The sequence below is a fragment of the Canis aureus genome, chromosome 9, assembly GCF_053574225.1.
Source record: "Canis aureus isolate CA01 chromosome 9, VMU_Caureus_v.1.0, whole genome shotgun sequence".
NCBI classification, from domain to species: domain Eukaryota; kingdom Metazoa; phylum Chordata; class Mammalia; order Carnivora; family Canidae; genus Canis; species Canis aureus.
The window spans coordinates 67,348,073-67,370,086 of record NC_135619.1 but is presented as its reverse complement, the minus strand read 5'-3'; the positions used below and the strand labels follow the sequence as shown (position 1 = coordinate 67,370,086).

The 22,014-nt window shown below is 38.1% G+C and overlaps 1 protein-coding gene across 1 annotated transcript in view; it reads left to right on the top strand.

Annotated features, from left to right (window-relative positions):
- DICER1 (dicer 1, ribonuclease III) overlaps positions 1–22,014 on the top strand; it is a 72,740-nt gene that overhangs the window by 20,037 nt on the left and 30,689 nt on the right. Inside the window, 11 exon segments of the mRNA XM_077910467.1 lie at positions 2,132–2,195; positions 3,106–3,206; positions 6,819–6,885; positions 6,887–7,006; positions 7,658–7,820; positions 8,800–8,930; positions 9,919–10,053; positions 10,500–10,660; positions 12,702–12,870; positions 14,290–14,762; positions 21,049–21,181. Coding sequence (XP_077766593.1) covers positions 6,859–6,885; positions 6,887–7,006; positions 7,658–7,820; positions 8,800–8,930; positions 9,919–10,053; positions 10,500–10,660; positions 12,702–12,870; positions 14,290–14,762; positions 21,049–21,181 — 1,512 coding nt within the window. The 5' untranslated portion in view covers positions 2,132–2,195; positions 3,106–3,206; positions 6,819–6,858.

Here is a 22,014-nt window from a genome sequence, read left to right as displayed (position 1 = left end):
ACAGAAAGAAATACTTTTTCTGTACAGCTAAGTGGTTAGACACTTGACATCCACGTTTTCAAGGTAGAATTGCTTATTTCCTCACCCCTTTATGAGGTAGGTTTTGTGGTTTGGAATCAAGTGACTGACTAGGCCCATCTCTTCTAGGAAACTGAGTAATTGGGCATTGTCTTTCTTGATGATTATGTTTCAGAGGTGGCTTTCAGGTCCTTAGGGAGACATTCCTGAGATGTGAGATGGGCTAGAGGCTATTAAGCTTTTAAAAAGATTCACTTACATTTGGAAAGGATTAAGAAAGAAATCGAGAACAAAGGGGAGAAGGAAGGAGGCTTTTCCCTTTATTATCAACTAGGAGAATTAAGCCTCTAATTTTTTTTAAAAAGATTTTATTTATTTCTTTATTCACGAGAGACAGAGAAAGAGAGAGAGAGGCAGAGACACCGGCAGAGGGAGAAGCAAGCTCCATACAGGGAGCCCTATGTGGGACTCCATCCCAGGACTTCAGGATCACGCCCTGGGCTGAAGGCAGGCGCTAAACCACTGAGCCACCCACGGATCCCCAAGCCTCTAATTTTTGATTTGTCTTTATGACAATGTATAAACCTGTTTGCATCTATAGCCAAAGACTCCCCTAGTGATTTTAACCTTGGTTGGTTAAAATAATGCCCTGGTCTCCGTAGCATATTTGTTACTATGAACTGAAGGCTTTTCAAACATTTCTTAGTTTTATCTGTTAGCTTACAGAAGTACTTTTTTTTTATATAAAGATTTTAATTATTTATTCATGAGAGACACACAGAGAGAGAGAGAGAGGGGGGCAGAGAAACAGGCAGAGGGAGAAGCAGCGTGAGCCCGATGTGGGACTTGATCCCAGGACCCCAGGACCATGCCCTGGGTCGAAGGCAGGCGCCAAACCGCTGAGCCACCCAGGGATCCCCCCCCCCCCCCCCCCGAAGTACTTTTGATACTTTTTTTAATGTCACAGTGTTACTGTTATGTGTGCCTGTGTGTTGTGTCTTTTGTTTACCTTGAGACTTTATGGTAGTCATGCCTGGGCTTCATGAGAGTAGAAAGGAAATCTGAGCAGTGATGCTTACAAAGTTTATAGTATCAGCATCTGTGACACATTATGATAAAATGACTGAATTGAATGTTTTGTTACTAGTTTTGGAAATGTGTACCCTGAAGTTCTAGATGCTTTTAGACTTCAGATGAGCAGGGGTAAGTTGTCTGTTGCTACAGGGCTTTGTCTAAAGGGCTATAGGGGGATACTGGATTTAGGTGCTAATGTGGGTAAAGTTTGTTGATTTGTACTAAAACTTGGCTGAGTGTCTGGGATGTGGCACATCTTTTTCAGTTATCCTGAAAGGGCTTATCAAGCAGGAATTTGCATTTTTGCAATCTAAGTTATGATCATCAATTAAAATGAGAAGATTTGACCTATTCTGTATTTATGAACATAAATTGTCATTGTACTTGGATGTTAATTCTCTCCCGCATATCTGTGCAGAATAGTCTAGGGAAATAATTTGGATAACTCACCAGTAATTTTGTACTAGTGGAATTGCATTGAAGTTTAAAGGATTATCAGTGTTACTATTTTGGTTATGGTGTTTCTAAAAAAGATATGAATGTGAATTCGACTGGTGTAGGGCATGACACATCAGGCCCTGTTGATGTCTTGAGTTTGCATCTGATTAGGTAGCAGTATAGAATGGAATTAAGCGTCAAAGCATGAGGCTTGGGAAACAGACTGACACTAGGAGAGAGAAGATCTGTTTACGTGAAGCACCGTCCTGACTTAGGACTTACATAGTGTTCGAGTAGTTTTAAAGCTAGATTTTAATAGGGAAAAATGTAATTTACTTTCAAGAATTCTCCCTTATAGCTAATTGGATTGTAGTAACAACTTTCAAACATTTTCAGTTGTATCAGAACATAATAAATACTAATTTTAAAGGCAGCGCTTTCAGGCATGTGCTGTCTTCTTGACTTTCGGTAGAAAAATAAGTTATCAGGAATCTTATTCTGATAAGTCAAATGTAAAAATTTTGTCAAGTAGGAATTTTCTTAAAGTTGGTTTTTAAAAATGAGTTTTATGTTCTAAAATATTCTCTCTGATTGCTTTTAGGTTACCTAGGGTATGAATTAATACAGACTTGGAAACTGAAAGAACTTAGAATCAGCATTTTGAGGTAAATATGTACATACTAAAATAGTGCTAAGGTTTCCCCATTCTGCTTTGTTAACCTTCTAGCAAACCGAATTTGTCTCTGAAATGACTAAGTGTAACCTGTGCTTGCATGTCTTTGAACCGACTAGCCCAGACAGAGATGTGTATAACCGTTGCCTTCCCCGAGCTGGTGGTAGTGGAGGTACTGTGGTCAAGCGAAATGAGCACAAGCAAGATTTGGGGTCAGATCTAACAAAATCAATGCTGGGTGATTAAATGAAGCTTTCCATCTCAGTATTTCATGGTTTCCTCGTTTTTGATTTATAATCTCTGAGGTTGAACCACACTAAATTTATGTTTCTTTAAAACAATATTGTTGAATTGTGTTCTGCATTCTTTTATTCATGAATGAATTGTGTAAAAGAGTTTATGGTGTGGATTTAACTGTGGTGCTTTTAATTCCATTTGGAGAAATTGAAATTATTCACCAAGTACATACATGTATTGAGGTGATTTGGATTTCTCAGCCAAGCGCCTCGTCTGGTGATCGTTATTCCTTTTGTGTGTGTGCATTCAGGAAATAACACATACTTGTCTTCTTCTCTCTCCCTCCCCCATTATCCTAGCCCCTGTCTTTGGGTTTTCTTGTATTCATTTTGAAATCTTTTCTTGGACTTGCCTCTGAACTTTTTCTTTCCCCCAGATCTCTGGGAATTAGGCATGCTATTGTTGAATCTCGTTCTCTTGTTCTTTGTTTTAGAGAGTAAGCCTTCGTACACTAAAATAATCCAAATGTCTTTTGTTTAAAATTTAATACAAAATAATGGGCTTTTATTTAACTCTTCATATCAATAGGGCTTTCTTGTAGATGTGTTTATATTCAGTTTAAGTACGGGAATCTTACACTTGGCTATTTTTGCATTTATTTTTAGAGCAGAAGCTTGGGCATGCTGTGATTTTCCAATAAACTGCTATCACAATGTCACAATGCAGTTCAGACAACAGCAACACAGAGATCTCAAACATTAAAACGGTAAATCTGTGATTTATCTACATAGAAAGAGGAAGAGAGTTTATTTGTGTGTTTTACTCAATTATTTCTGAGTGACTAATATATGGAAGTTATGAAACAACCTCGCCGATTTCGTGAATGTAAATTGTCTGGCAAGAAATATAAAATCTGTGATTGAAAAACAGTCACAAGGAATTGTCTGTCGGCTCTGCGAAAGCAGCCAAACGATAGTTCTGTGAGACTACAGGACTTCCACTGGCCAGCAGGGATTCAGAGCTTTTCATTAAGACCAAGTTAAGAAAAAAAATTATATTTAAACATGTCAAAGAAAGTAAAAGTTGGCAAAATTGTAGATTTTTCGGTTTTCACATTATTGGATTACCTTTTGAATTTTTTTCATCTTGGATTTGTGTTCTCTAAATAGAAAGTATGTTTCTGGGGCCAGCCACTGGGTATGAAATGAGTGAAGATTACCTTGGCTGTTAGGACCTTATGGAGAAGTTCATTGAGAGGTTTCAAGTTGCTGTCCTCATTCCCTTGCAGGTCCTCTCCTCCACCACTCTTACGGGGAGTAGAAATGGAGAGGGTCCGGATTTCCCAAACATAAATTATCTTTTGAACTGTGACGATTCTGTTCTGTATGTTGTGCAACTTTCATGACTCTCTCCTTGAATTTATCAGATATTTATGTAAATGTATGTATGGTACATTGTAGCAGGAAATTGAAGAGCTGCAGAAAATGACCTGCGTCTTGCTTATAGGGAGCACGCATGCTGGTAGAAGAATAAGGTGTGTACGTGTGTGTTTCTGCACATATGTGTGTGAGGACATAAAATTTGAAAGGCAGACAGAAGCTGTTGGAAGGTTTTTTGTTTTATAAAGATTTTGTATATTTATTTGAGAGAGGGAGAAGCAGACTCCCCGTTGAGCAGAGAGCCTGATGTGGGGCTGGATCCCAGGACCCTGGGAACCTGACCTGAGCCAAAGGCAGATGCTTAACCAACTGAGCCACCCAAGCACCCCTTTTGAAAGGTTTTTATGTCATTCACATGGACGCTGTTTTCATTCTATACACTTGCACTGCTTGCTTGCCATGTTCTGGGTGTGGTTTGGTACTTTGGGTTATCCAAGTGTGTGAGACCTACAGCTCCTGTGTGCAAGGGAATCCCAGACTAATCAGTCATTTTTATTCATTTGCTTTTATTAAAAAGCCTTTATTTGGAAATAATTTCAAACATACAGCAAAGTTACATGAATAGGACAAAGGATATGTACTTTGCCCCATTTGCTTTACTGGTTCCACACATTCTCTGTGTCTGTAGTTTCTTTTTATTTGAGAATAAGTTGTATACATCTCATGGCACTTTACCCCTTGATACTTTGGGGTATGTTTCTTAGGAATAAGGATACTCTTTAAAATAGCCACAGTGTAGTTATTGGCTTCAGTGACTTTGAACAGTTTTATCAGGGGCTCTATGATGCCCTTTATGGTGTTGTCCTGCAGTACAAGACCCAGCCTGAGATCACTCACTGCATTTAGCTGTTGGGTGTCTTTGTAGTCTTCTTTAATCTGGAACATTCCTATAGTTTCTCTTTGTATTTTGTACATTTTTGAAGATTATAGAATCCCTTTTAAAAAAATAGAGCATTTTTCTCATTTTTAAAGACTATCACTCTGGAGTAATTAATATTATTCTCACTGTTCTCTCTATGAGAAGAAGTGGTGACCCCAGTGACAGTGGCAGGAGGAGGAATGCTGCAGGTTCCTGGCTGTACATGGTGTTTAATAGTAGAGGAAATGGTATTTGGGGACTTACATTGCTGCCTTCTTCCTGTTTTATTCTCTTCAGCTACCAGGATTTAGGCTTACTTCCTGATACCTTTGGCCCTGTTTTGGGTTGGCCTTGGATTAGCATGTGGCTTGGAGGAAAAGTGAGCAGGTCAGGTTTTGGCATAAAGAATTCTGGACAGCAGGCAGCCTATAATAATGAAGATGTAGAGGAGCAATCCCAAGGACGGTAGGCAGGTAAGAAGTGCCTGCAGTTTCAGCCATGTGCCTCCAGAATGATCTGCCTGGGCCCCAGGAGGCCTGCCTGGGTCTTAGGAGGGTAGGTAAAATGGATTTCACTTTAGGTTCTGGGCATCCATATAGAATAAAAAGCTTGAGTGATGAACCTGAGGGTGTGCAATCAGTGGGCCTGAGGAATTGAGCAAAGTGAATGCCAAGTGTGGGATAAAAAGATGGCTGTTTGAGCTTTGGTTGGGTAGAGAAAGAGCACATGTGTCTTGTGAGGAACGGAGTTGGTAGTTGTCAGAGTGGACTCTGGAATCCTTCGCTGAGAATGATGATGAGAATGGCTGTAGTGTCTGGTCCAGTGGCACCTGCCCTGTTGAAGTCCTGCGCTCCTGCAGCCCATGCCCCCTACTGCTTACCTGGGGCCGCACTGCTGTTAGCTGGATATGGAGTTGTTGTCAGTGGGGCTAATCTCTGAAATCTGGACTTGGTATCGTGCCTGTGTCTGAAAGAGACCACTTGAGACTTCTTGTTGGATTAGGTGAGATCACTTAAGTTACTGTGCTGTATCAGAGTTGTACATTTCCCGAGTCAGGAGATTCAGAGGTTCTTGTCAAGGAACAAAGACTGGGCTTCTTTCTTTCCAGTTTCATAGAGTGATAACAGTGAACACAAGGGTGAAAATTTCTTTTGGGGGCAAGTAAATTCTGCTGGCAGTCAGAAATTCGGTTTTCGTGTTGAGATTTGAGACCTGAACCCTTTATCTGCAGGTTAGGAGTTTTAAAAAGACTCAAGTTTGCTCTGTCCTTTTACAGAATCAGATTAATCTTTGGGAAAGTATACATGAGACACAAAAGAGTGCTTACATATCATGAAAAAACTCACAGAATGGTACACTGTCTTAATTTATCTAGGATGTGTGTAATTTTAAAGATACATATTTAAATAGTTGGTCAGCCATGCATTTGTGATTGGTTGTCAATTGAGAAAAAGACCTCATGTGTTTATGGTCTGTTGATAAAACCACAAAATGTTGGCAGGCATTTGAATCTTATATTCAGGCACGGTGCTAAGCACCTTCCATACATTATCTCATAAGTTTATCAATAATGGCATCATAGAATTGACAAAGGATGTTTGAAATATATTTATGTATATATCTACATATTTTGTATATATATATTTAAAAAGGCATCATAGTCATGTTTTCTTTTAAAGATATATGAGAAAAAGCATAGTTTTATATCACTAAATATAGATATGGGTTTTCTTCATGGTTCAAAGTATTCCTTATATAACTATACTATAATTTATGTGGCTCATATTTTTATTAATATTTTTGAAAGGTATTTCTTGCTTTTGAGTAATGCAGCAGTACATATTTGTAGTCACCTCATTCTTTCAGATAAGTTTCTAGGTGTAGAATTGCTGGGTTGGAGAGTGTAGAACACTTGACTTTTTAAAATGATCCTCTTAGATCAAGGAAAAGCTAAAACAATTATAGGAAAAGTTTGAAAGGGTCCATAGGAATGATATTCTGATGTTTCTCTTGTTTCTGTGCTTTCTTTTGTTCTTAACCCTGCATGGTGGTGTAATGGTATTCTTTTTCCCTTTTGTAGTAAGCTGTGCTAGAGCAAAATGCAATGAAAGAAGCACTGGATGAATGAAAAGCCCTGCTTTGCAGCCCCTCAGCATGGCAGGCCTGCAGCTCATGACCCCTGCCTCCTCACCAATGGGTCCTTTCTTTGGACTGCCATGGCAACAAGAAGCAATTCATGATAACATTTATACGCCAAGAAAATATCAGGTACTAATGAGAACACTAATACGGGAGCATTTTCACTAAAATGGAATAAATTAGCATATAGTTGACACGACTTATATAAAACCCATTTTACCTTTTTAAGCTCTCCTCTTCTGATTAATTTTCTCATTCCAAATACTTTTGTTCTTAATAGTCCTTTTCTTTTCTAACATCTGCCGGGTAATTGATTTGATAGTTTTATTTGTGAAGTTCCTTCTTGTTTTTTCCCCTCTGAAAAAACCTCACTGCTCCTTAATATCCACTTGGGTGTGTCTATCCTCATGAGCTGGGTAGGAATTGAAATTGATTTGAACAACCATGAACTGGCAGGACCATGGTTACTTCTAGGCTCAGTCATTCATATTATTTTTGAGAAGTTTCCTTTCCCCTGCAAAAATAATTCGTAAAGAAATTGTAAATGTCATTCCACGCATAATTACAAACACAGCTATAAAATAACAGGCATTTCAACACCTGTGATGATTATTTTTATGTGAAGATAAAGTCTGTTTTTTTTTTTTTTTTTTTTTTGGCAAATTTATCACAGGGACATTTTAGAAATCAGTAAAATTTCCTGAATTGAAATAAAATCCTATTTCCCGAACTTTGTACTTCGATAAGAAGTGTGTAATCTTTTTTCCACTGTATTTCTAGGTTGAACTGCTTGAAGCAGCTCTGGATCATAATACCATAGTCTGTTTAAACACTGGCTCAGGGAAGACGTTTATTGCAGTACTACTCACTAAAGAGCTGTCCTATCAGATCAGGGGAGACTTCAACAGAAATGGAAAAAGGACGGTGTTCTTGGTCAACTCTGGTAATAAAAAAATTATTTTATGAAATTGCCTGGAGGAAATTGGATTAGATTTTATGGTTAAGCACGTTTTCTCTCTGTATTAAGTTAGATTATTGAAAGCATAGAGAGTTTGAGAAATAATGTATTTGTTGAAATGCTGGTAGAAGGAATATCATTTTGTCTTATTTCTTAATAGTATGCCTTTTTTAAGAGTCAGCCATTTTATTTCACAGGTGTTAAACTTCAGCTTTTTCCTTAAATGGAATTGCATTTAATTCTGATTCTGCATTTTTTGCTTGATTGACTTTTCCAAATATAATCTAATCTAGATTGTGACAGTTTTTTTGTTTTTGATGTTTTAACTTTGCAAAGTTATGTCAAAAAGATTATGAGATCAGTAATTTTATGATATATGATTTTGCTATGCCAGTTACAGAAGGGAAGTTAGATGCTTTTTAAAAGTTAGATATTCACTAAGAGTTTACTAGTTTTTATGTGTTTGGGATTATATATTAAAAAGTATAAAATGTGAACCTCTAAACAGCCAGGGCACTAAAATAATCCTGCCATTGCTCTCTAGTTTGTTTTAGATTGTTGCAGTGTGTGATATACATGTTCTCCTGTACTTGAAATATATATGAAACTGTCTTATTTCATAGTGAAATGATCTGATTTCACTGCAGAAAACAGGCGGGGTGGATCTGGAGTAGTTAACATTCTAGCTTAGAGGTTATATTCTTCAGTTGGGGAAAATCAACTGTAAAGAAGAAAGGTGGTATAGGTTTCTCTGAAGTAAATGACTGTAGGGTCTTCAGTGTAGTAAATGCATTCTGGTGGATAACCTTGGAAATAGGATTTGAAATTGGCTATCTAAGAAATTGGGGGTTAGGTATAATGTATAGTAATAAGGATTTCCTTAGCTGTCTTACTCATTAGTAGTCCAGAGAGTCAACTAGGTAAGATTTGTCATATTTACATGGAGTATTGTGTTTGTAATCAGCAAACCAGGTTGCTCAACAAGTGTCAGCTGTCAGAACTCATTCAGATCTCAAGGTTGGGGAATACTCAAACCTAGAAGTAAATGCATCTTGGACAAAAGAGAAATGGAACCAAGAGTTTACTAAGCACCAGGTAAGAGTTGTAGAGAAATTTCACTGTTTAAATCCCTACAAGTTCTTGCCTTCATTCGAGAGATCATCTCTGGCATTGGCTGTCTCTCTTAGGTTTGAAAACTCTACTTCCCTGTATTTCACTACACTAGAAACTAGCCCTTACATCCTTTCTCACTGGAGGTCTCATGCCAAAACCAAGGAAGGAGTCATGTATGTTGCTCTTACTTCATAGAAGAGAAACAGCTTTATGCTGTGATTTGCTTGGTTGAAAAATACAAATTCTGATGACCTATCTCCAACTCGTAGATAACCTGCTTTTTCGAAAATTTATGCTTGAGTTGAAGGTCTTGAAACTAGAGACATTTCTTGGTTGAGATCCCTGGGTCTTTGAGAGAATTCCTCTAACTGGCCTGCTTTTGCAGACCCAGCATGGGTTGAGGGGCTTCTTTGGTGTCGGTGGGTCTGAAGTGGTTAAGAGTTGCTTCCTCACAAACTTGGAGCAGTCCACAGTGACGACTGTGTCTCACCCACAGGGTTGAGTCCTTGTCAGTAAAGCACTTACATGTCCACACAGTGATGAGTGATGATGCTATAAAAAGAACATTGAGTTTATGCCTTTTTCCAGAAAACCTTGTCAGTTTAATGAGAAAAAAAGAGGAAAACTCGGTGTGAATTGTTTTGTAAGTTGATTAAAATGATAGGTCTCATCAATCAAAATATGGCCATAGGAACCTGAAAACCTGAAGTCAATGTAGTAGATTTATCAGAAAGACATGGTCTCTATTATCAAGGATTATTTTTCTCATATTCTGTTTCCATATTTTCCTAATTCTGCTTCTTGGTTCCAAAATAGAAGCTTCCATACATTTAGAATTTTTGCTGTAATTCTGACTAATGAATTTCTTAATTCTCACCCACGATATAATGGTCCCATAATGTGATTTGATGTAAGTATATCCAGGCAGGTAAAAGGCATATTTGTATACTGATGCCAGTTTTCCTTTTAGGTTCTCGTTATGACTTGCTATGTCGCCTTGAATGTTTTGAAAAATGGTTACTTATCTCTGTCAGACATTAACCTTTTGGTGTTTGATGAGTGTCATCTTGCAATCCTAGACCACCCCTACCGAGAAATTATGAAGGTAAATGTTTAGATTTTTATCATTTTTAATTCAGGTCAAATTACTGAGAATAAGCAGTGTTTTTATGTATCAAGAGCAGCACCATTAGTTACCAATTTTGGGAACTTGGTTCTATGTATGAATTAATGAATATTAAATTAATTTTCACTTAAATCTGTGATAATGAACTATAGTAAATAACCTACATAGTAAATTGAAATCTAGAATAAAATTTTAAATATGATACAAATAAATGAAGTACATAATCTATAATTAATGATATGATCTCTCCTAGCATATTTAAATGTGCCTTTTGATAAACAGATCTTTTACACAAGCTACAGTAATGCCATAAGTCTTATTTATAGTACCCGTCCATCTTCATGACATGTGTTAGCATGGCGGTATCTCTCGTGTTCCGGCCTCGCAGAATGATTCCTTATTGTCAATCTCTTTTATTGTGTTAGCTCTGTGAAAATTGTCCATCGTGTCCTCGTATTTTGGGACTCACTGCTTCCATTTTAAATGGGAAATGCGATCCCGAGGAATTGGAAGAAAAGATTCAGAAACTGGAGAAAATTCTGAAGAGTAATGCTGAAACTGCAACTGACCTGGTGGTATTGGACAGGTATGTGCCTGGGCTCGGCGGCTTCTGTGTAGCCAGCGCCCCTGGGTTGCAGCCTTTGGTATCTTCCATAGGAGAGTAGCCATTCAAGAGAGCGGATGGCTGTTGCAAGGAATGAGCCAGTCAGAGAACTGTCGGGACACTTACCCTCGAGGGCAAGGATCTAACCTTGTTTCCACAGAGAGCGAATGGAGGTTTTCTTCATTCGGAGACAAGATTGCATAAGCACGAGCCCCTCCTGTTTGCTGATGTTGATGAGCACCAGGAACTCGGACAGGAAATTTGTGTTCTTTCCTGTCACTGTGTGTGCTTGGTTGTTCTGCCCTTTGTGTCCCATGTGATACTTAGAACACTAACTTATTGACAGAATTTAGTATTTTACAGTATGTCTTAAAATGGTTGGAAACACCCTATAGTTCTGAAAATGGGTGTGTGTGTCTGATTCCCTGTTTGTCTCTTTTTGAGAAGGTGGCTGTTTTGAATTTAAGTAAAAGGTGCACACATACATACTTTCTGATTTGAGTTGGTGGAAGGGAGCCTAAATAAAATTAGGTGTTTTTTTTTTTTTTTTTTTTAAAGATTGTATTTATTCATGAGAGACACGGAGAGAGAGGCAGAGACACAGACAGAGGGAGAAGCAGACACCCTGCAGGGAGCCCGATGTGGGACTCCATCCCAGGACCCCGGGATCACAACCTGAGCCAAAGGCAGATGCTCAACCACTGAGCCACTGGGTGCCCTAAATTAGGTTTTTAAGTAAATATGATTCAATTCATATTAAAGTATCCTTATGTCTTTATTAGATACAGTCTTTAGAAGGGCTAATGGTTATCAAGTGGTGGTTCTTGGAACAGTTACAGCAACTTAGGAAGCTGATTTCTCAGGTTATGGAGTCCAGTCAGATGGGTTTTGAAATATTGGTTCCACTGAAGGCTGTGTAACTTCAGGTGAGTCGTTTACTGCCCTGGAACCTGCAAAATGGCATTGACGTGGTTTCAGGGGATTCTTTGTTCATCAGTCACAGTGATACATGGAAAACGTCTTGCAGTGTGCCTGCCATTTAATAGGAACTCAAGGAAAGTTCTCTTTGTAGAATGAAATTAAATTGTGATGTTTCATATTCATGGAACTTAAGGATTCAAATGGCTATATGAAGTACAAATCTCAGGACCTTCCCAACATGCTGTTTTTGACTTTCTTGAGCCTAAATGATCTGAGGTAGAAGTAAAAGGCTGTACTTACGCTTTTATCTGCCCCCAATTAGATTGGTAGGCCTGTACTACCTGGAATTTTCAGAAGTATAGGTATTAGAACATTTAAGTAAAACTGATAAGTGAGCTATTGAATCTGGCTCTTCCTAGTTCTCTAAGCTTGACTCTGGTTAAGTATAAATTCTGATTGAGAATAATGGAACTAAAAAAAAAAATAATGGAACTGTAGTATTTAAATATGTCTTTAGTATATTTCTTCTCCTTAATCACTGTTAGTGCTTTTAGAATATTATGTGCTGTTCTGGTTGTCAGATTTCATGAAAGACGTAAGAGATCCAAGAATGACACCGTAATTGTTTGACAGTTAGGTGAGCTTTCCTTACAAGGATATGTTAAAAACACATTAAAATAAAACTGACATTTGCAAATACTAAAAATTTCAATAGTATGGAAGCAGATAGATTTAATGGTAACACTTTCCCTCTAGGATCTGCCCTCCCATCCCTATTTCTGCTTCTTAGAAGTAATTGTTATAATTGTTATTGAGTTTGAATAACTTGATGCCCAAGGAGGCAAAAGTTGAAAGTTGAAACCTAAAAACTGAAACCAAAAACCCTGAGGTAATAAGGTAATGACAAGACTCAAAAAGTTCTTTGAATGTCATTAAGCAGTCTTTCCTTGAGCCCCGCCGAGCAAGCATAGCATGGATAAAAGTGAGTGCCCGTTAGGAAGACCACTGCCTGCCCGAGATCCCAGGTGCAGACACGTAATAATGGATCGCAGTGCTGTAGGGAGTTTCTGGTGGCAGTGACAACTTCTGTTTCCTGTTAAAGATACACTTCTCAACCCTGTGAGATTGTGGTGGACTGTGGGCCGTTCACGGACAGAAGTGGCCTCTATGGCAGACTGCTGGTGGAGCTAGAGGAAGCACTTAACTTTATCAACGACTGTAACATATCTGTGCATTCGAAAGAAAGAGATTCTACTCTAATTTCTAAACAGGTAAGCATGTACAAGTCAGTAGAGAAAGCATAATAAAAGGCAGCTGTTTATTCTTAATATTGAAATGAAAACCTGTTTTTTTTAAAGGTTTTAATTTTTTTTTAAAGATTTTATTTATTTATTCATGAGAGGCACAGAGAGAGAGGGGTAGGCAGAGACACAGGTAGAGTGAGAAGTAGGCTCCACCGCAGTTAGTCTGACGTGGGACTCGATCCCTGGTCTCCAGGATCATGCCCTGGGCTGAAGGCAGCGGTAAGCCGCTGAGCCACCCGGGTTGCCCTGAAAACATGTTTCTAATGGGGCTATTGTATGTTTTACTTTAAGGTCTTATCTTCTTAATCTCTTTGGACAGTTTTCATTGGACAGATCATACTGGGTTGAGTTTATGGTAACCCATCCAATGATTAAGTATAGACATCCGTGATTGAAGACGGGTTGGGTTCATTTTGTGAGTTAGTCCCTGCTTGAATCCTTGGACTGAAGGGATTCTCTTGTTACCTTGTATATAACTGATTATGAGCCCATCATTCCTGAGTGGCGCAGCTTTGGGAGGAGATCCCTTAGATCTTTGGTCCTCCAAGCGTGGACTCTAGTTCAGCTGTGTAAGCATTCCCCCTGGAACTTGTTAGAAAAGCAGACCAGGGGTCCCATCCTTCACCTGCTCAAGCCCCGGTAGAGGGCTCCAGCTGTCCGAGGTTTGACAAGTACTCCAGTTATCTCAATGCATTAAAATTTGAGAACCACCGTCCTGGGACTTTGCAATCATTTGTGAATAATGCTGTTGAATCTGAGACTCAGTTTCTCTCCTGCTCATCTGTTCTGGAGCAGCAATGCCTAGACTCTTCCATCTTTGGTTTCTCATAAAGTTTGTGTTCTTATACTTGCCTGTGGAACTGACAATTCCTATAGCCCCTTTATGGATTTACATTCTGCTCTGAGCTAGAGTTGTAAGATGTGGCACTCTGGGTGTAAAGTGCAAAGAAAATTGTCTTGCTCTTCTTTGATATCTAAAATAAAATTACTCTGCTACATAATTCCTTGCATATTTACCTGGAAGTAAATGACTCTGTTCTACTTATAACTAATGACAGACCCGAAATTAAATTTTATTAACATTATACCATTGTCTTTTATTTTCTATTATTATTTTTTCTGGGACAACAAAAGAATGGTTCTAGATATATATAGATATATCTAGATATATTTATATACACTCTCTCATATGAGAAAGTAGAGACTGAAAAGGCCAGTGGGTGAGCCATTCCCCCAACCTTGAGGAATTGACCTCAGTGTTTATATTAGTGAGGAGAATTTATTTTGAAGGGGCAGGCTGAAGACAACTTAAATCCCAGTTAAACCTCATATGAAAATGCTACATGATTACTGTTTGGCATTTGGCTCTTTACATTTTTTTTGTAGATACTGTCAGACTGTCGTGCGGTATTGGTAGTCCTGGGCCCCTGGTGTGCAGATAAAGTAGCTGGGATGATGGTAAGAGAACTGCAAAAGTATATCAAACATGAACAGGAAGAGCTGCACAGGAAATTTCTATTGTTTACAGACACCTTCCTAAGGAAAATACATGCACTATGTGAAGAGCACTTCTCTCCTGCCTCACTTGACCTGAAATTTGTAACTCCTAAAGTAATAAAACTGCTTGAAATCCTACGCAAATATAAACCGTATGAGCGACAGCAGTTTGAAAGTGTCGAGTGGTATAATAATAGGAATCAGGATAATTATGTGTCTTGGAGTGATTCTGAGGATGATGATGAGGATGAAGAAATTGAAGAAAAAGAGAAGCCAGAGACCAACTTTCCTTCTCCATTTACCAATATTTTATGTGGAATCATTTTTGTGGAAAGAAGATACACGGCTGTTGTCTTAAACAGGTAAGTCTCTAAGATCAACTAACCTGCTTTTCTGTGATAGAGCAGGGCAGCCCTGTGCTTCGTGGAGTGCTGAGCTGTCATAGCTGTGAGCCTGGCAGAGGCTTGGGGAAGTGTCCTCTGTGTGGGCCCCCGTAATTTACGTGTAATGCTCTGCTAGAATCACAGGGTGGACATTTGTGTATTTCCATAGCTTTCCTGAAGGCTGGATTTGACAGGACCTGGGTTGTTTTTTTCTCAAAGGATGCTAATCTATTTTAATCCATTTAAAATAGTAAGTGTAGAAAGATGAAGTTACATTAAAGGAAAGCTTTTTTTGTTTGTTTTGTTTTGTTAGATTCGATTCAGATATTGTTCATCTGTGACTGTGTGTTAGGCGTTGTGTTGATCATTTCACACCAACCTTTCTCCTTCAGGTAATCTTAGGATAAATGTTACCTGGGAATTATTTTGGCTGTCTTTTTTGTTGTTGTTAGCTTTTTTTTTTTTTTTTTTTTTTATCTTAACCAATATTGATTCAAATTTGCCAATTTGAAGTGGAAAAAGTTCAGAACAATTGGATTTGCAATTTGGATTGGTTTGTAGGCTATATATTAAAATTTTCTGAATCAGAAGAAAATAAATGTTAAAGAAGAATTCAGAGAATATTGGCAAAAGAGGGCAGTGCATCTAAATTAGGCTATGAATTCCCAACTCCATGTTCCTGAACATAGACCCGGCCAAGGAGCTGTACTCCAAATTTGTGTCAAATAGGTAATGTACGGTTCTTCTGGTGTGTGTACAGATGCTGTAGTGTGTCTACAGCAGGGCCAGAAAGGGTCCTCACGATGGTTCTTCAGATAATAGATCTGTTTCTCTGTGGGATCCATTAATTGGCCAGAGTTGATCTATAAGAGCCAGTTATGCAAGTAGTGATCTCTGAGGAGAAATTCAGCTTTGTTTCCTGTGGTAATTTGGGATTTTTTTGTTCCTTTTTCTAAACTGCTTCTGACTGTTTTGGGGGCTTTGAAAACTTACTGGAGTAATAAGAAATTGGACTCTGGGGTTGTCATCTGGTGGTTTTTAGTCTGGTAATTTTCATAGTCATTGGGCCTGATCCGTATGATGAATACAAGGTAGAATAACTTTAGGTAGTGAATTACACTGGAATCAGGAGTTTAAGGTTGGAAAGGGACTCATTGACTAATCCAGCGCACTTATTTTTACAAAAAAAGAGAAAGGGCCTCAGGAGTAAAAGTGATTTGCTCTGAGTTAAATTACTAGGCAGTGGCAGAGACAGTTCTAGAATCCTGATATCCTACTTTTGAGTTTCCAAGTTCCTTCTGCAATCATAATGCCCCTGGGCATCAGAGAACTCTAAAAACCTGTGCTTTCCAGTAGAAAGTCGACCAGGAGACAGACCAGGGAGAGCATGACAGACCAGAGAGAGACCAGGGACCGTCGGAATTATTTCTTAGAATGGGAGAAAAGGCATTTCAGGAGTCAGAAAAGTTTAATATCAGCACAGTTCCAAGCCTCATTAGAGACATGCTTCTTGCCCCCATACAGGATGGTTTAAGAATTAAATACATTTTATAGGGCTTAGCAAGAAGAAATGGCATATTTTCTTTTCTTTCCCTCTTCTCTACACATGCTCTTAAATGTAGAGATGTGCCAGTTTTCATTGTGGGAATATTAGCCTGAGAAGGTTTATCAAAAATCAGTTACTTCCTATTGACTTTGAGGACCAGATTAATTGTGATCAACTTTCATAACATGGGGCTGGAATTTATTGTCGGATGATGAATCAAGAGCCATTTGAGGGTTGACTTTATGGGCAGCTAATTAAATATACAATAGAGGTCTTGTTCCAGTAAGCTTTTTAATAAGCTTAGAAAAACTTCCTGAAATCCAGATTCTTTCCTTCCATCAATTTAATAGGAAAAACCCTCAGTGAACGGTTTCATGGGAGTCTAAGCTATTGTGATACATGGGCAATTTTGTCCTCTCCTAATTAAAAAAATAAATCATAGCTCTCTCTGTAGATAATGTAGCTAGTGTATAGTCTTACGTTTATAGTTTCCCTTTTTGCCTTATGTATGTGTGTAGAGCTATACAGTTTATAACTTATGTTTAGATATCTTTTTAAAGTTTTACAACACTCCATGAGGGTGGAAGGTAGACGTTTTTTGTTATATTATAGATGAGGAAGCAAAGACTCAGTTTGTGACCCTCCCCAAGTCACACAGATATCAAGAGGCAGAAAAAAGGGCTTCCAGTCTCCCAAGTTGTCTTCTTTTCACTGTGTAATTTACTAGTCTTGTGTGGTGCTGTTGTCGGACCAGCCTAGTTCACAGCCTTGGTCTACCCCTTCCACTGTTTCCCTCCTTACTTTGTTTACAGAAAAGCTGCAAAGAGAATACAGAGCTTCCCGGTCTCCCTCCCTTGGTCTCCCCACCTGTTTTTTTTTTTTTTTTTAAGATTTATTTATTTGTTTGTTTGTTCATTCATTCATTCATGATAGAGAGAGACAGGCAGAGACACAGGCAGAGGGAGAAGCAGGCTCCACGCCGGGAGCCTGACGCGGGACTCGATCCTGGGTCTCCAGGATCACGCCCTGGGCCAAAGGCAGATGCTAAACTGTTGAGCCACCCAGGGATCCCTTCCCACCTGTTGTTAACATTTTAGTTACCATGTGCATTTGTCACATGGGAGACTAGCATTGGTGCATTACTATTAACCAGACTTCAGACTTTATTTTCATTTCTCAATTTTCCCATTAATGTCATCTTCTTAACCCAGGTACCATACTGCATCTAGTTGTTGCATTTCCCTGATCTCCTCTGGTCCTCTATATTTTCTGCTTTTCCTTGGCTTTGATGACCTTGACAGTCTTGAGGAGTATTGGTCAAGAGTTTGGTGGATCGGCTCTCAGTTTGAATTTGCCTGATGTTTTGCTCAGGATTAAATTTCTCAGGTTTTAGGATTTGGAAAAACACCATGGAAATGAAGCACCTCCTTCCCATCACATTGTATCAGGGGGACTCATGGTGTGGACATGAGACATCACTCGTGATGGGAAACTTCATTGCATGATTATGATAGTGTTTGCTTTCTTTACTGTGATATTGCTATTGTTTTATTCCTCACTATTTTCTTGAAGCAAGTCACTAGCTCATCCTGGCAGGGAGGGCTTGAACTCTTCCTGGAGAGGGGTGTATTTATATTTATTACTGGAGTTCTTCTATAAGAAAAACTTACCTCTTTGATACTCTATTTATATTTATTGACTCATGTTCTTTTTTTTTTTTTTATCACTGTGGACTCATAGTTGTTTATTCTACACTTAGAATAATCTGAGAGTAGGTGATTTGTTTTGTTGTTCACATTGTTCCACTCTAGGCCACAGAGGGGGTTCTTTAAGGTTAGTGCCTGTGTCCCTTGGACATGTCCTCATCCTGGTTTTTTTTTGTTTTTGTTTTTTGTTTTTGAGAGCTTCCTGACTTCTAGAATTGCAAGATGCTCCAGGCTCTTGTATATTCCCTGTTCCTGCCATGGAATCACTCATTTCTCTAAGGATCCCTGGTTCCTTTCTTTTCTACCCACTGCTTTAGATGTTTATTTTCTGAAAGTTATTAAACTTTTTAAAGCTTTAAAGAGAAATTTTTCTCTCTCAGCATCTTCATTTGTAAAATTGTAATAATTTCTGTCTCTTGACAATATATATAAAAATAGTGTTTTATCACCTATATAGTAGGTGCTATTTGCTTTATGCACACATTTAGGGCATATAGGATTCATGTACTCTATCAGTCATAGGGTTTTTTTATTTATTTATTTTTTATTTTTTTTGGTAAGATCACAGGAATTACATTGGATTTTCTCACATTGATGAGCAAACGTAAGGAGTAAGGATGCTATTAAAAGCTATTGTTGATAACATGCTTTCGTACTTGGCAGACGTTTCAAATGATGTGTTTGAATTTTTTTCCCCTTAACGGTTGTCTGCATAAATTTGCACATTTAGTTAAATTCCAGTTTCCCATGATATGTCCACTCTTTTAGAAGGCATATTTCCTATTTCTGGCCTTGCAGTTTCTAATGTAATCAGGGAGGTAATGTGTGCACACACACAATACAATCTGTGCACTGAGTGAGTTAGGTACACAGATTGAGGGTAAACATCTAGAAACTCTTATTTTTGACAGCAAGTTATGTCTGCTGAATATTATATAATTGACTCTTGAATTTGAATGCTTTTAAGTTTCATTTTCTTTGTAAATTTTCATGGAATTTTTTTAAAATGCTGGTCTCTGATGGATTTGAAATTAGGAAAACAAATTGGTTCTTAGCTGCTGATAGTTTCAGAATCTCTGTGCGCTAGAGATCAGCTGGGTTTGTGGAACCGCTTGCTTGTGGAACAGCTCACATAAACTCAGTGTAAAAATCAAAAGAAACAAGTAAGACTTTGTCCTATCAGTTCATGGTACCATGAAATCTGTAAGCAGTTTGTGTTACTTGTAAACTCCTTGACCACTGGAGACCTTGTTGTTTTTCTGGAAGCCTGTAGTTTTGAAGAGTGTGCTTAGACATCCCTTAATTTATCAGATAGAGAAATTTTTCCCTCTAATCATCATTAGCCTGGGTATATAGCATTTAATTACTGCTTACCAGAGATTTGGGTCGTTAATGTGTGTATTCTCTTTTTCTCTTCTCTTCAGTAACGATGCGAGTTTCACTAAAGGAGAAACGCATTTACTCTTTAGTGCTTTGCCTCTTAGTTAATTGAAATCTGCTAGGCTGATCATTTTGGCAAAGAAAAATACATTCTTTGCCAATTAATAAGCCTGATGCTTGCCATGAAATGCATTTTGTTTTAGCCTCTGTTACATTCACATTGATGCTTATTTACATAAACTAACATTTGGAAGTACATATTTCTAAGATAATTAATTTTATAATTTAGACTTTGGGGCATGAGATTTGTTTGCATGTAGCATTGCTTCCTGCTACTGACATCGTAAGTTTATTCTAATAACTAAACAAAGCTTGGAACATATTAAAGAAGTTCCTGATTTTGAACATTTTAAGTATTTGAATGTAGAACAGACTCTGAAACTAACCTAGACATGCAAGTGTGTTTGGCTCATTTGGAGGCAGGAAGATATTCTAGATGGCCACTCAAGGTTTCTTCCAACTCTTTGATATTAGTCTGTTTCATGTATTAAAAAAAAAAAAAAAAAAAAAAAAAGAATGGTTTGACTTAAAAAATGCAATTTTCTATTAGGAATTTATACTATGTGTATGACTTCAGAGGAACCATCTGGAGTCACTTATGTCAGGTGTGGAACCATTTATCCTGTGTGCTGAGTTTTTGAATGTGAATATTTCCAAAATAGCTGTAATGGCAACACTAACTGTTAACCTTCTGTACCCATGTAATGTGATCCCATCCTGTAGCTCTTTTCCATTTCTTAGCTAGAAGGCCAGCTTTCGGTTACTAGCGTTCTGGATTAATACAGAGGAACAGGCAGGAAGTGGCACAAGCTGGGAAGCCTCTCTCTTCCATGACAGGAGGGGATGAGGACTCTGGCACTGCCATGTTGTGCAGAACTGTGGACGGCGGCCTAGGAGGCAGGAAAGTGTCGGGAATGGAGGTGCTTCTCAGTAGACAGGCATTTCTTGCCCTGGAGCTCTGCTTCCAGTGATAAAGGGTGTTGCGGAAGACTAAAAGAAACAACCATGCCATATATTTCACACACAGCAGGAGCTCTCTTAGTACCTGTAGCAGGAGAATAAGGTTTCCCTTGCTATAGAATCACCCCTTGGCATCTGGTGTTGGTACTCATTGTGTATAAGCTTGGCCGTGGAGACAAGGGTGTGATGGCCACCGCAAGTTGTGTGTGTGTTTGGAGAAGTGCATGTGCTTTTTCATTATAGATCCTGGCCTGAAGCCAGGGTATATAGGGATTCCATGTTTCTCTCTGCCTAGCTCTGTCCCCTCCTGGGCCACATTTCTAGTAAGTCATGACTGCCAAATTAGAAAGTTTGAAGTACTGTGACCACTGTGTTCGTCAGTATAAATCAACCCTGTATCTGGTGCTGTAAGTGTTCAGTCCACAGATCTACACGGGGAAGAGTGGCAGTGATTTCTGTTTAAGCTAGTTAGGAAAAAACACCAAGACCATTTTGTTAGGTATGTTGGCAAAACATACGTGTATTTCCATTTTAAGGGAGACCTTACAAACAAAAGTTTAAATTTTTTTTCCCTCATCAATGCTTAACTTCCAAACGTATATAATTTTTTTAGATTGATAAAGGAAGCTGGCAAACAAGATCCAGAGCTGGCTTACATCAGCAGCAATTTTATAACTGGACATGGCATTGGAAAGAATCAGCCTCGGAACAAACAGATGGAAGCAGAATTCAGAAAACAGGAAGAGGTAACTTAAGTTGAAATCGTTGTACAATAACAATTTTCAGAATATATATAAACTGCTCATAGGAACTCCTTTTCTTCAGAATTGCTTGGTGTTTTTTGTAATATAGAATACTTGCTTGTAGATAGACTAGCTGTCTCCTATGAAGTAGCTGTATAGTGATTCATATGTTCAGAATTAGAATAGCTGTCTGGTAAATCAATTTTCTCTTAATTGCCATCAACCATTTCATTTTCCTTTATTGGACTGATGGCATTTCATAGAAAAACCAAGCATGTGTAACCATAACTTCTATTGACTCCATGTGACTGAGCAAAAAAAAAAATGAATTTTTTTTCCTAGAAATTGTTTTGTGTTCGGTTTAAAGTCCTGCCTTGGTTGGATACGTTAAAAGATTTGGCTTAATTTTTTTCATGCATCTTAAGATTTTAATATGAGAGACAGCAATCATAAAGATATGAAACCTAATATAGTGTCTGGCTGGCAAACAAAAACTTTTTATTTGAAGTTTGTTATTTAATATTTAAGTTAGAGGTAGAATAATTCACGTTGAAGTTCATTTTTGTCATAGCTTTTTGAATATTCCAAATCTGGGGAGTCCAATAACCAATGTGGTAGATTATTTAAAAGCCACCTTACTTTACTTATCCTGGATTGAGAAATGGTGTTATTTTAAATCTTAAATGAAAAAAATTTTCACTTTATTTTTAATCAGTAGCTCTGATTCCTTAAAATGAAAATGTCCCAAGATACCAGAAAATACATAGTGCCTTCCTTGTAATTTTTAATTACAAGCATTAGGGATTTTAGTGAAAGTTTTGACATCTTTGGAGGAT